Source organism: Lissotriton vulgaris, chromosome 6 (assembly GCF_964263255.1).
Source record: "Lissotriton vulgaris chromosome 6, aLisVul1.2, whole genome shotgun sequence".
Lineage (NCBI taxonomy): Eukaryota > Metazoa > Chordata > Amphibia > Caudata > Salamandridae > Lissotriton > Lissotriton vulgaris.
The window spans coordinates 427098300-427112615 of record NC_141694.1 but is presented as its reverse complement, the minus strand read 5'-3'; the positions used below and the strand labels follow the sequence as shown (position 1 = coordinate 427112615).

General features: G+C 48.3%; 1 protein-coding gene across 1 annotated transcript in view; it reads right to left on the bottom strand.

Annotated features, from left to right (window-relative positions):
* The window catches only part of HCRTR2 (hypocretin receptor 2), an 880720-nt gene that overhangs the window by 355073 nt on the left and 511331 nt on the right, over window positions 1-14316 (bottom strand). Inside the window, exon 4 of the mRNA XM_086925213.1 lies at window positions 3139-3368. Coding sequence (XP_086781339.1) covers window positions 3139-3368 — 230 coding nt within the window. The remainder of the gene's footprint in view (window positions 1-3138; window positions 3369-14316) is intronic.

Below are 14316 nucleotides of genomic sequence, written 5' to 3'. Positions count from 1 at the left end.
CCCCAGTTCACAAAAATGACAATATACCAATAACAAAATTGTCAGAGATGGATATTGTAACCACAGAGGAGTGATGCGAACACAGCTGCCAACTGAGGCAGCGATAGCGTAACAGCTTGTACATCATGAAGATGATACCATTTTCTGTAAAGGGCCTTTGAAAATTAAATGAAATGTTAGCAGCCAGGAGTCATGGTATGCCATTACACTTGGCAATGATTCATTATTTTCTGGAAGGAGAACTCATTGTCCGGTTTATGCTAACTCGAGTAATGTGAGCTTTTTCTATCTTCACTCTTTTGTTAAATATTACAGGAGGCAACGGTTCTTACATATTTCGTTTGCAGGTATTACAGCAATCATCGGCTAGCAACGATTTCCTCGACCTAAACATTCACAAGGATTTATATTTTTGTCTGTACATCAGTCATAAAGAACAGTAGGAAAAACGACACTGCAAATGAAAATGCAGTAGTTTATTTACACCTAACAAGCTCTGCGGTGTTATATGTTTGCCACATGGTACAATAGTGAATCCATACCAATTCTTGTGCAGACACTAGAATTCCTCCAAAAAATAAAGTAGTCACCTACTTTTGATTCCTACATTTTAAGGTACGAATATCAGTAATAAGGAAGAAATGGGATAAATTATGTCAAAATTATTTATAAACGGGTCTACATAACCAGTGGTCCTTTTTAGGTCTGGATAGACGCGCATCCGCTGTCTCAAAGAGATATGTCATGTTTAATCTGTCGACTTCAGCTCACCAATGGGCTTACCATTTGCTCACTCTATTATTACTCTCCTATCAATTGTCCCCATTTGCCCATGACATGCATGTGTCATGCGTCTTCTTGTGTTTAACCCTTCCACAGAGCATGGACCAAGTACTTGTATCCGTCCATTGCTTCAATTTAGGAGCTTCTTATTCTTTCTGTTTGAGCAGCCGCGGCCCGTGGAGGGAGTTACAGTGGGGCAGAGAGGCGGCCCGGGAAGGGGCAGAGTGGAGGGTGCTAAAAACCGGAATATGGATAATTGGAAGTAAGTAAACAATGAAATTAATAAAACAAATTTCGTAGCGCGCGTTTTCTTAATTAAATTGTTTACTTACCTTAAATTATCTCAATTCCGGTTTTTACCCCCCACTCACCCTTCCCCTCCCCCGCCCGCCTCTCTCCATGGGCTGCGGCTATGTTTGAGCTTGTGTTTTTACAAGCTCACTGTTCTTCTCCAACCTGGGCTGCATTTAGAACTGTGTATAGATTGTTAAACTGTAATAACTGCATTGCAACAACATTTCAAGCTGGTGTTACTTTAATTTTTTTTGCAGTTTTGCATAGCGCAAACTCAATCCAAAGGTATTGGATAACTTTACATCAGCCCCAGGGCACATTCATTTTTAGGCACGGAGAGAATAAGTAATTTGCCCAGAATCACTAGGGGCATATTACCAACAACTAGCGATAATTATCGCTATATTGGTTTAGGGGGGATATTTTTATCGCCGAGCTGCCGCGATTTTTATCGCTTACGAACCTTGCTATTATCAAGGTTTATCTCATAAGCGATAAAAATTGGCCGAAATGCATGAATATCACTGAAAAGTCAGCGATATTCATGCATTACCGAGCTAATGCTCTTAGCCATGTTATCCACCTACCATTGGATAACATGGCTAAGAACTACTCAGGGGCAGGTGTTAGCTTTTGGAGATATTCGCGCTTAGCGCGAATATCTCCAAAAGTTGGTAATAGGAGATAGCGATGTTAGAGACGGTTTACAGTTGCTAACATCTTGGCACGCCCACTTTGCATGTCATTAGTGATAAATATCACTGACATGCAAAGCGGGGCCCAAGATGGACGCTATCTCCTACTAGCTGTCGCTAACTGGTGTTAGCGACAGCTAGGTAATAGGGAGATAATTTTTTCTCCGCTTTCTTGGCTTTTAAAGCCAAAAAAGCGGAGATAAACCCCCTTGATAATATGCCCCTGAATTCTGAACCTCCAGCCTAGACTGGAACCTGGGGGCATATTACCAAGCAATAGCGATAATTATCGCTATTGCTTGGTTAGAGACAAAAATTTACCGCTGAGCTGCAGCGATTTTTATTGCAGATAAACCTTGGTATTACCATTACCAAGGTTTATCGCAAAAGCGATAAAAATCGGCTGCAATGCATGAATATCGCTGAAAAGTCAGCTATATTCATGCATTACCGAGCTAATGCTCCTAGCCATGTTATCCACCTCCCATTGGATAACATGGCTAAGAACTGCTCAGGGCAGGTGTTAGCTTTTGGAGATATTCGCGCTTAGCGCAAATATCTCCAAAAGTTGGTAATAGGAGATAGCGATGTTAGCGACTGTTTCCAGTTGCTAACATCTTGGCACGCCCACTTTGCATGTCATTAGTTATAAATATCACTGACCTGCAAAGTGGGGCCCAAGATGGTTGCTATCTCCTACTAGCTGTTGCTAACTGGTGTTAGCGACAGCTAGGTAATAGGGAGATAATTTTATCTCCGCTTTTTTGGCTTTTAAAGCCAAAAAAGCGGAGATAAACCCCCTTGATAATATGCCCCCTGGTTCCCCAGCTTTAAAGTCAGCTGTTCTATCCGTTAACCCACATCCTCTCCCAACAGAATAAGAACATGAAAGCTGCTCAGTTCCCCATTTTGCAGGTATCGCAGGTGGAGATTGCTTTAATTTCTCTTTTTGCGCCTTCCTCCCCATCTTTAACTGCTCTTTTGTGCCTCCTAAACAAAAGATAAGTAAACCCCCCTGAGCCAAGCTCCACCTGCCTTGCCTCTCCTCTTTCAGAGGCAGCAGGGCTGGGGCTTTAATGCATGTGTGCCTGCTTGTGTGTTACTTGAGGAAAAAAAGTGAAGTGGCCACCATATCCTTAGGATTTTTGCATGACTTTCAGCAATGCAGAACAGCAGCCATGCTGCTATTCAGCATAGCTAAAAGGTATTGAGTTTGACAATGCCGATAGCCCTTGGATTGCCGAGACCCATTGGTTTTGCTAATGCTTGTTTCAGGCTATTGACAATTATCTTGCTTAATAAACAGTAGTTCAGCGATCATGCAGTCTTCACAGTGGTAAGTGATAGGAATCAGATGCATCTTTACCTCTTCAGAACATTGAGGATACTAATTGGCAGGTAACAGAGCGCAAAGACCAGCAGGACCACCATCAGCATGCGAGCAGTTTTCCTCCTGCCTCGGATCTGCTTGATTTCTGCTGCCACTGCGTTCATGCGTGTCTTTGAAGACTGTTGTTGGCCTAGCCCTTTGGGATGTGCTGGGCAATGCAAAGGTTTCCAATTCTTTTTAACTGCAACAGAAGAGGTTCCTGGGATCTGAAACAGCAAGAGAAGGCCTGCGTTACATTTCTGAGCAGTAAAATAAAGCCAATTCCTGCAGTTAATCCAAACGAATCAAGACTGTGCTCAATTGCAATATGGCGGAGCACTTCCTGATTACAGTAGCTGCAACAGCAGGGGTTGTTATTGATACGAGCATTTGTTTACACTGTTTTCTGGCATTTTACTGCAGCACGGACGTTTCACTAAAGTCGCAGCAGCTGAATGAAACGCTATGTTGCATTCTGAAACCATTGAAGAGCTAGACTATTTCAACTCATGCAAGTGATAAATAATCTTCAAAACCATAGAAGAAATTCCTGTGTTATCTGTATCTGAAAGACTGCCAATTGTGAGCATTATTAGTTTCATGTAAAAAACATATGTGTTCTTGAAAGCCATGTTTCACTAAGTGCCAAAACACTTTTCATTACACAAATTGCTATCGTGGAGAAGTGTGGCTCACTGGTTAGAGGAGACAAACCTGGAAGCAGAGGTCAGCCCGGGACCAGGGTTCAATTCCCAGCTCGGCCGGGTCTTGAGTACTAAAATGTCCATGGACTCGACAATTCTCGCTCCGGTGCCTACTCGGTTCACACTCTGCAACTCTGGGCAATAGCTTACTTAATCTCCACAATGGCCCCTCGCGGTGGGATGCCTGGCTTTCACCTTGCGATACCCTGCCGGGGTTATCTCACAGGGGAATACCAGGACGGGTTCCCTAAGCAAGCGCTTAGAAACCGCTCGGTGATTTGCGCTGTATAAATTCCTGTACATTTACATAATATTTATGTATAGGTCAAGTGCTGCCAATATCCTTTGGTTTTGGAAGCATCCAAAGTGCCAGTTTTGTGTCAGCTCCCTGCATATAATACGTGTCAGGTATTCATAAATGAGATATTTTTGGGTACAATAATCACTACAACTAAAATATGAACCACATTATCTAATTAAAAAAGGAGATTTGGCAAGTATATAGCGCTTCTATGTACTTTTGGTCGTAGTTCAAGTAAATCTTCATTTTTTATTTACAGATCTTAATTTAATGTTGAAAGTCACTTTTACAAGCCCTTTTCTGTCGTTGTATCTTTTTATCTTTACATTTATTTATTGTTTTGTATGATTTCAATCAATCAATCAACGACATTTATAGAGCGCACTACCTACCCGTAGGGTCTCAAGGCGCTGGGGGGAGGGGGGTGCCGCTACTGCTCGAACAGCCAGGTCTTCAGCTTCTTCCTGAAGGAGAGGTGGTCTTGGGTCAGGCGCAGGTCGGTCGGGAGGGAGTTCCAGGTCTTGGCGGCCAGGTAGGAGAAGGACCTTCCTCCTGTAGTCGCTCTTCGGATGCGGGGGACGGCGGCGAGGGCGTGGTTGGCTGATCTGAGGTGGCGTTTGGGAGCGTAGAAGTTGATTCGGTTGTTGAGGTAGCTCGGGCCTTGGTCGTGTAGGGCTTTGTGTGCGTGGGTGAGGAGGCGGAAGGTGATTCTTTTGTTGACGGGGAGCCAATGTAGGTCTCTCAGATGTCCGGAGATGTGGCTGGTTCGCGGGATGTCGAGGATGAGTCTGGCTGAGGCGTTCTGGATCCGCTGGAGTCTCTTCTGGAGCTTGGCGGTGGTACCGGCGTAGAGGGCGTTGCCGTAGTCCAGTCGACTAGTGACGAGGGCCTGGGTGACGGTCTTCCTGGTCTCGGTGGGGATCCACCAGAAGATCTTCCGTAGCATGCGTAGGATGTTGAAGCACGCCGAGGAGACGTTGTTGACTTGCCTGGTCATGGAGAGGGAGGAGTCCAGGATGAAGCCCAGGTTGCGTGCGTGGTCTGTTGGTTTGGGTGCGGTGCCCAGGGTGGGAGGCCACCAGGAGTCGTCCCAGGCGGAGGGTGAAGAGCCCAGGATGAGGACCTCCGTCTTGTCTGAGTTCAGTTTCAGGCGGCTGGTCGTCATCCACTCTGCTACCTCTTTCATCCCTTCGTGCAGGTTGGCTCTGGCGGCGGCGGGGTCGTTGGTTAGGGAGAGGATCAGCTGGGTGTCGTCGGCGTAGGAGATTATGCTGAGGTTGTGTTGGCGTGCGATGGCCGCGAGGGGGCTCATGTAGACGTTGAAGAGGGTGGGGCTCAGCGAGGATCCTTGAGGGACGCCGCAGATGACTTCGGTGGCCTCTGACTTGTACGGTGGTAGGCGGACTCTCTGTGTTCTTCCGTCGAGGAAGGAGATGATCCATTCCAGAGCCTTCTCCTGGATTCCGACGTTGCTGAGGCGCTGTACTAGGGTGCGGTGGCATACAGTGTCGAAAGCCGCGGAGAGGTCTAGGAGGATGAGGGCCGCTGTTTCTCCGTTGTCCATCAGGGCTCGGATGTCATCGGTGGCGGCGATGAGGGCGGTCTCGGTGCTGTGGTTGGCTCGGAAGCCAAACTGTGAGGGGTCGAGGGATCCATTTGTCTCAAGGAAGGCGGCCAGCTGCTTGTTGACGGTCTTCTCGATGACTTTGGCTGGAAACGGGAGGAGCGAGATGGGGCGGTAATTCTTGAGTTCGGTGGGGTCCGCTGTGGGTTTCTTGAGTAGCGCGCTGAGTACGGCGTGCTTCCAGCTCTCAGGGAAGGTGGCGGTGTCGAAGGATGTGTTGATGATGTCTCGCAGGTGGGGTGCGATGACAGCGTCGGCCTTGTTGAAGACGTGGTGAGGGCAGGGGTCGGTCGGCGATCCGGAGTGGATGGAGTTCATCGTGCGGATGGTGTCTTCGGTGCTGATCGGAGTCCAGGCGTGGAGGGTGGTGGTGGGGGGTGGTTGTTCGGTTGTGGTGTGCGTTGGTAGGTTGTTGAAGCTGTTGTGTATGTCCGCGATCTTGTTGTGGAAGTATGAGGCGAGGGAGTTGCAGAGGTCTTGTGATGGGGTGATGTCGTTGTTTCCTGCGCTGGGGTTGGAAAGCTCTTTCACGATGTTGAAGAGTTCCTTGCAGTTGTGTGCGTTGTTGTCCAGCCGGTCTTTGAATGCAGTTTTCTTGGCGGCGCGGATCAGCTGGTGGTGCTTCCGGGTGGCAAGCTTGAAGGTGGTCATGTTGTCTGGTGTTGGTTCCCTTCTCCAGACTTTCTCGAGGGCTCTGCAGTTCTTCTTGGAACTCTTGAGTTCGTCGGTGAACCATGGGGCTTTCTTGCTGCCGGGTCTGCTGGGCGGGGTCCTCAGCGGGGCGAGCTCGTCCGCGCAGTTGCTGATCCACTTCGTGAGGTTGTCGGCGGCCTGGCTGGGGTTCGCTGAGCTGGCAGGTGGGTGCTGGCTCAGGGAGGCGTCCCTTCAAAATATACTTGAACACTGGGGAACGACCCGCTTCACTACCGTGCGGGATGGCTGCATCGGATGTGGCACATTCTCAGCATGGAGCGGATTCCCCTTTCCCCTATTAATCAAAGCGCCTCGTTCCATGCTCTTTAGAAAACCTTCTTAGAGCTGATGTCCGAATTTAGAAAACTCACGCAACCCAAATTTCAACAGAATAATCACAAAAATAATGAAAATATGTCTTGTAACAACTCACAAAAATAGGAGAAGCTTTCAGACTTCTCTAAATCAAAACCCCCAGCATCCTCCCCCCTCCCCAATGTCCTTCCCCTCCTCCCTCCCTTCCCCGCGGCTGTCAAAGGACTGAACCTGTTGTGCCGCATCCTAGGGAGCAGTCTGCGTCTGGTCTATGAGACGTAAACATCGCAAAAATTTGGGTTGCGTGAGTTTTCTAAATTCGGACATCAGCTCTAAGAAGGTTTTCTAAAGAGCATGGAACGAGGCGCTTTGATTAATAGGGGAAAGGGGAATCCGCTCCATGCTGAGAATGTGCCACATCCGATGCAGCCATCCCGCACGGTAGTGAAGCGGGTCGTTCCCCAGTGTTCAAGTATATTTTGAAGGGACGCCCCAGGCCAGTGCTATTTGACGTCCGGTAAGCCTAAGAGGATGTATGCTGGAAACCGAGGCAATTCTCTATCGAAATGAGTATCTATATCCTTAAGTACCTGCGCCCAGTACAGAGTTCGTTGGGGTCATTCCCACAATATGTGTGTCAGGGTGCCAGGTAATCCACATATGCGCCAACACAGGGGATCTCTTGTTGGGTTGCCTTTGTGAAGTTTGGCGGGAGTAAAATACCTATAGGTTGCTTATTTTGGGGCGGTCTCTACACCTGAAACATTACGCACAGTGTGCTTAGCTCTGTAATATATGTCCTCTGTGAGTAAGTGTACGCAATAATTCTAGTTCCCATCTTTTTTGACTCAGCGTCCTATGAGGTGTTGGGGCTTGTCTTATTAAACAATATATCTGTGAAATAAGGTAGGTGTCATTGGATTTGGATAATAGCCACTGCTCGAATACGGTAGGGTGACGCTGCGCCTGTGGGCAGACACTGGAGTACATGACCCAATGTCTTATTTCTGATAAGGAGACCGTTCTGCTTCAGGAAGAAAGCGGGCCCTCCGCATCGAAGAAGTGTTCCAATCGATCTGCTACCTTCCTTTGTCCACCACGGGAAGGTCATTGCATCCATCTCAGGAGAGAAAGAAGGGTTCTCTACAATGGGGACGGGAAGGTGGTGAGAGCTCTTTTCTCCACTATTCTTTCCCATGCCACTAGGGGGCTTGCGTTACAAGCAAGAGGTTGGCCTGGCTGGTTTTGGCAGGAAAGGATCCTACCATAGCAACCGCCCTGCCAGAGCCCTGTCCATAAAAAGCCAGTACTTTTCAGATTCTGGGTGCGACCATTCCATGAACGCTTTGATCTGGGCTGCCCAATAATAGTCCTGGAGATTTGGAATCTCAATGCAGCCCTCCCCTTGGGGCCTGCAGCTTAGATCGCATCACATTTGGGCTCTCTTGTACGCCCAAATAAAGGATTGCAGTTCTTGCTGAAGCTTACGCACTGTTCCTGGGGGTGGTTCCAGTGGAAGGGTGTGAAAGAGAAATAGTATCTTTGGTAGTATGAACCTTCTAACAGCCGCTATCCGGCCAAGCCAGGAAAATGATTGTGGTAGCCACTGGTGCAGGTCTTCTCTGATATGTAAAGGGGAATAGTTTAACGTTATGGTGCTAAGTAAGGACGCTGATGGTTGTCTCCCTTGGTAGGGAATCACTATTGGGGTCCACTGAATGGGATTTGGGTTTCTCAGATCGTTTAGTGTAGACGGTTTCAGAGTGAGGCTGAGGGCTTGTGACTTATAAACGTTCATTTTTAAACCTCTGGTAGCGAAAATTAATCCAGCTCGGACAGAAAAGCCAGAAGGGAGGTCCGGGGATTTTCAAAAGTCACTATTACATCATCTGTGTGTAAACTGAGTGTATGTGTGTCCTCCCAATTGTATTCCGAAAATGAGTGGGTTATCCCGAACTCTGTGGGCCACTGGTTCCATATATAATGCAAAGAGCAAGGGGGAGATAGGGCAGCCCTGGCGTGTGCCTCTCTGTTTGAGAAAAGGGGTAGATGTATGACCATTCACATGAACCGTGGCTGCTGGACTGGTATATTCACAGAAAACCCAAGCTATGAATCTTTCAGGGAGCCCAAAGTGCTGCCATATCGCCTCTAAGTATGTCCAGTTGAACCTGTCGAAAGCGTTTTTAGCATCCATCAAAAGGAGCATGCGTTCAGTGTCAAATCGTTGGGCTTTATCTATTAGGTGGAGTAATCGCTTGGTGTTATCTGCACATTGGCTTCTGGGGACAAATCCTGCTTGGTCGGGGTCAATCAACTCAGGAAGGAGAGAGGACAAGCGGATGCTCGTGAATAACTTAAAATCAACATTCAGGAGGAAAATGGGCCTGTATGAAGCACATTGAAGCTTATCTTTCCCGGCTTTGTGTATTGCGATCACTGAGGCCTCTAGCATTGTTTCAGAGAGAGTGGATGATGTCCCTATAGTGATGTATACCGTAGTGAGAATAGGAGCTAAAACGATGCTGAAAGTTTTGTAAAATAAAGACGAAAAGCCATCTCGTCCGTGAGATTTAAGTGGTGTCTGCTTCGAAATAGCTGAGATTACCTCCTCAATTCTAATAGGGGATTCAATGTCCTCTGCTTGACTTGGTGTCATTGTGGAAGTGGGCACTCCCTGAAGGTACCGGGCTTGGGTATGCAAGGAGAGATTTTGTGCCTGATAGAATTCTGCGTAATATTGGCGTAAGGTCTCTGCTATGTGCTGGTTAGTAACCATCTCCTCACCAATGGGGGTAATCACGGAGGTGATGCTGGAGCTTGACTCTGTGTCCTTAATCTTTGAGCCAATAACCTCCCCGCCCAGTCCCCGCCTGTGCAAAAAAGTGTGTCGGAGACTGAGTGCTGCTTACTCTGCCCTATCTATATCTAGTGCTGCGAGCTGAGAGCGCGTGGCTTCGAGTTGTCTCCATACCCTGGGTGCCCCAGTTCTCTGGTGTATGCGTTCTAGTTCCTGTGTTTGTTGCGTCAGGAGCTCTCTTTTCTCCATTCGGGTCTTATTATCTGAAGCTGTGATTGCTATGATTTGTCCTCTAACCACTGTTTTAGTGCATCCCTAAGCACAGCTATGGAGGTTTCGGGAGTATCATTAAATTCCAAACGGTCTTGCAGTGCTTTGAGATCCGCTGGACCACCTCTAGGTGGTGCAGCAGTGTATCTCGAAAATACCAGGTCAGGGAGGAGGTCTGGACATGTGGCAAGGAAATGGCCAGGGTGACCACTGAGTGGTCTGAAAGTGAGCATAGCAATACATCTATTTGTTTAATGTAGGGTCGTAAACTCATTGTGTCTAAAAAATAATCAGTCCTCGAGTAAGTTTTGTGTCAGTGTCAATAAAAGGTGTATTCTCTAGATATGGGGTGCTTATCTCACCATATATCAAAAAGACCTGCATCAGTGAGCATCTGTTTTCCCTCTTCAGAGAGATCTCCAGTATGTCCTTGTCTCTGGGCTGATCTATCTAGGGCATTATCAAAGCCTATAACTAGGTCTCCTACCAGTAGGATTGTTCTGTCTGGGGAAGCGCTGATTTTGTGCACCACCTTTGACAGATATTCCACTAGACCCTCGTTGGGGGTGTAAACTGACCCTATTGTGAGTGTCTGAGAGCCGGCGTAAAAGGAATATGTCAACAGCCTTCCCTTTAGCGCTACATGTTTGGGCTCTAGCTTACCAGGGAAAGTACTTGAAATGAGGATTGCTACCCCTGCTTTCTAATGGAGATAAAGAGGAAAAGAGCTGTTGCGGGAATGCTTTAGTTCGGAGTCTGTGTGTGTCCCCGGGTAGGAGATAGGTCTCTTGAAGAAGGCATATGTGGGCCCCAGAGTGGTCTAAGTATGGCAGAATTACACAATATTTAATGGGGCTAGTCAGTCCCTTAACTGTCAAGGTCAGTACCTTAAGAGTCTGGGTAATTTTGACTGTTGTGAGGTGAAGCTAGTGTGTCGTGCTGTGAAGCACAGGGGTGGTTGCTGTTGGCCTGTATTTGTGTGTTGGTCGAGCTGGGCCTTTGTCGGGGTAGCATAGGGAGTTGGTGGGTTGCATAGAAATGTCAGAGGGGGGACACGTACTAAATAATAACCTCAACTTAATACAAACTAACAACCTATCAAAAAAGTGTATTGTAAGCATCCTGGGTGTGTATTCCCACTAGAAGGAGGTGGAAGAGTTCCGGGTCTTCGGACCACCCTGCTCCCTCCAGGCCTCCGCATGGCTGTATAGATATAAAAAGACCATATTGGCCTCATGTTCATGGGACGACTTTAAACTCGAGCACTGTCACAGGATGGCTCACGTCGGGTGTGGGCGCAGCCGTAATGAGCTAGAGTTGATTGTTTTCCAGCTCCCTGCTTCACGCCCTCTGCCCGACCCGGCAGTCGTAGGTGGGCTTGCCGCAGATTCTTCCTGGATGTTCAACAATTGATGAGCTTCCTTAAATGAGCAGGATTGTTGAGTTTAACCATTGAGGCAAAAGATGAGGCGGAATGGGTGCCCCCACGACTTTGGGATTTTATTGTCTTGGAGGTGCATTGTGATTGGCTGGAAAGCCCTCTTTTTCTGTACAATAGAGGCTGCTATGTCTTGAAACAGGAGAGGCTGATGCCCTTGGAACTGGACTGCGCTACTGTCTCTTTGAAAGATACGCTCTTTTAATTGGAAATCATGCACGCAGGTGAGGATATCTGGTGGCAGGGCCAGAGAGGGTCTCGCCGGGCCCAATCGGTGCGTGCAGTCCAATTCAATCTCCATTTCGTCTGGGGCATCTAGGATCAATTAAAAGAGACCCACCACAAACGAGAGGATGTAGCTTTGTGGCTCTGGTCGTCCTCGAAGCTGGGAAACCGGGTTCGAGTCTCGGCAACCACGCTCAACATCCTTTGATTCTGGGCAAATCACTTAATCACGGAACTGGTGCTCATGTAAAGCACTCTGATATCTGGTTTCTTGGGTTTAATTTGCGCTAAAACAATTCTAAAAATAAATAAATAAATAAAGCAATGTCCTGGCCTTCTGCACCATGCAGAATATTACGAATATGTATGATGTTGCGCCTAGAGAGGTTATCTAGGTCTTCCGCATGCGCTTGGAGGACTAGGTGCTGATCCTTCCGGGAATGACCTCTTGCTGGAGAAGTTCAATCTCCTCATCTCTACTCGAGCCCCTCACTATTTCAGTCTTCATTTGTTTTAAGTCTTCCATTAGAGAAGAGAATAGAGTCTCAATGAATGCTCGGGTGAGCGGATCATCCGTATCTCTGGTTTCGGTTGGTTCCGTAATTTCTGCATTGCTTAATCCGGGTGTTTTGCGTAACATGACTTTGACCGATCTGTCCCTTTTCCCCTTATTGGCTGTCATAGTCGAGAATCAGGGGGGTTACGTGCATATCGACTCCCTAAATTGATCACCAGGTGATCCCCACTGTTGCAGCACTCAGCAAAAGTTCGCTCTTTAGCAACAGCAAGGGTTACTCTGCACCTTAAAATCGAATTCTTGAGGATGAGCGTTCTATATCCAGGTGGGCTGGGTCCTCAAGTCCTTCTTGGAGACACAGGGTTCTACCTGCGTAGGGTCGTTAGCAGGCTCCACAGTGTTAGTATGTGTGTTTGTAACCGTTTCTAACTTGTTAGTCTCCACAGACTCCGCCAGGACCCCAGTTTCTCTCAGTCTCTGCTTTTGATCAGAGGACATGTTCCTGTTGCGTTGGGGGGCATCTGCAGAGAACATCACTGCTCCCTCTATGGGGAGCTGAGTGCTGGAATATTCTCTTGCGGTGTGGGCCTCTGCCGAGCACCCCTGTCACCTTGTGGCCGCTCGGTGTATCGCGGTGCAGAGTCAGGATGAATGGGCCCACTCCGCCCCCTTCTACTCCCAGCTTTCCATTTGATCCTGCGGTGGCAGTATTGGGGCCAGCTGTAGGGCTCTGATTCTCTGTTTGGAGGTGCCTCCACCTGGGCTGTATGGGGTTCTTGCCCCCCAGGCCTCTCCTCACCTGGGATGCAGCAGCGGGCCCTGATGACTAGGCCACGCTTTCAGCCTCTCCCGATTCAGATGCGTTATGTTGCTAGCTGGGACCTCTGCCTGCCCGTCTCTTGTAGGTCAGTCGTGCCATGTGCACTGAAGCCCAGGAGCTTTCTGGGCCTCTCGGTCAGGGGGTGAACCTCATGTTGAGACATGATCTGGTCTCACACTGCCCTAGCTGCTCTTGAGGGCCATCCATTAGCAAGCCGAGATCCATTGTTTAACCACAGCTACTCCTGCTCGGTCGGGTCTGGCAGGGCCGCCTCCCGGAGGGACGTGGGGACAGCCCACTCTCCTCCCCCAGCAATCTGGGGTTCCCATCATTGCCTCAACTTCAGTCGGGGGAACACGCTCCTGGCTCTCTCAACTCTGCTAATTTCCTCAGTCTCTCCTCCCTGGGCGCTGCCCATTCTCTTCCGGCGCCTGGTGTTGGCCCGGGGGGTGGCATGAAAGTGCCACCCCCCGGACCAACACCAGGCCGAGCTCTGGCAGCCTTCCAGGGCCCCGCAGGATGATGGCGGGTCTCCAAATTTAGGTCACCAAGCAGTTCCTTCCGCCGGGTCGCAGTCGCCCCAGTGCCTCAAAACATCTGCTCTGGCTCAGGTACACAACACTTAAGCTGGAGGCCTGGGCTGGGAGATGGAGTGACTTAGTCCTACTTGGTCGCCATCCTGACCACTCACCCCGTTGCATCTTTTTAGTGGTGGTTTTCAAGATGAATGGGAAGAGGCAATTAAAGCGGGGACTCTTATTATGTTATCATGAGAAGCAGGGCAGGGGCTCCTTCGTGTCTACTATGGTAGTGGCATCTTCTTTACTGGCTTCCATGCAAACCACACATCCCAGCTCCTTCTATAATGCAAAAAACATGAGTGCCTTTGAGAAAAGTAGCAACGTCTGTGTGTGTGTCATGGGTGCAGTGCCTCACTTCACATAGGAGGAGCCTACAAGCCTACAAGCCTTCCCTGATGAACTCATTTCCATCTTGTGCACAGCAGGAGAACATTTCAATGAAACTAGTCGAACAGGGAGTCTGAATCACTCATCTCTCGTATGAAGCGTTCCATCAAACGTAAATCAGCCAAAAAAAACTGGCAGGCAAAATAATTTATAAACCCACAATAGGAGTCCCACATACCTTCTCTTAGCCTCGGTGTACTCATATACCAGTTATTTTATGAAGAACGAAGTTAGCATTGCAATATTGACTAGATCCATTCAAAAAGCAAGGTGCATTACTACAGAGTCAGTCTTCGTCCTTTTGAGACACTACGGCTAAAAATATGAAGTCAACGTTCACAAACACCACATCAAAAAACATTAGGCGATTTTATCAGATGCCCATAAGAAAGAAAATTCATAGGAGACAGAAACTACAGCGGCGCCGTCAGTTGGCCATGTGGTGCCTGCATCAAGGGAGGGGGCCCTGAGCAGTGTACTTGGGATGCACTAGACACCTC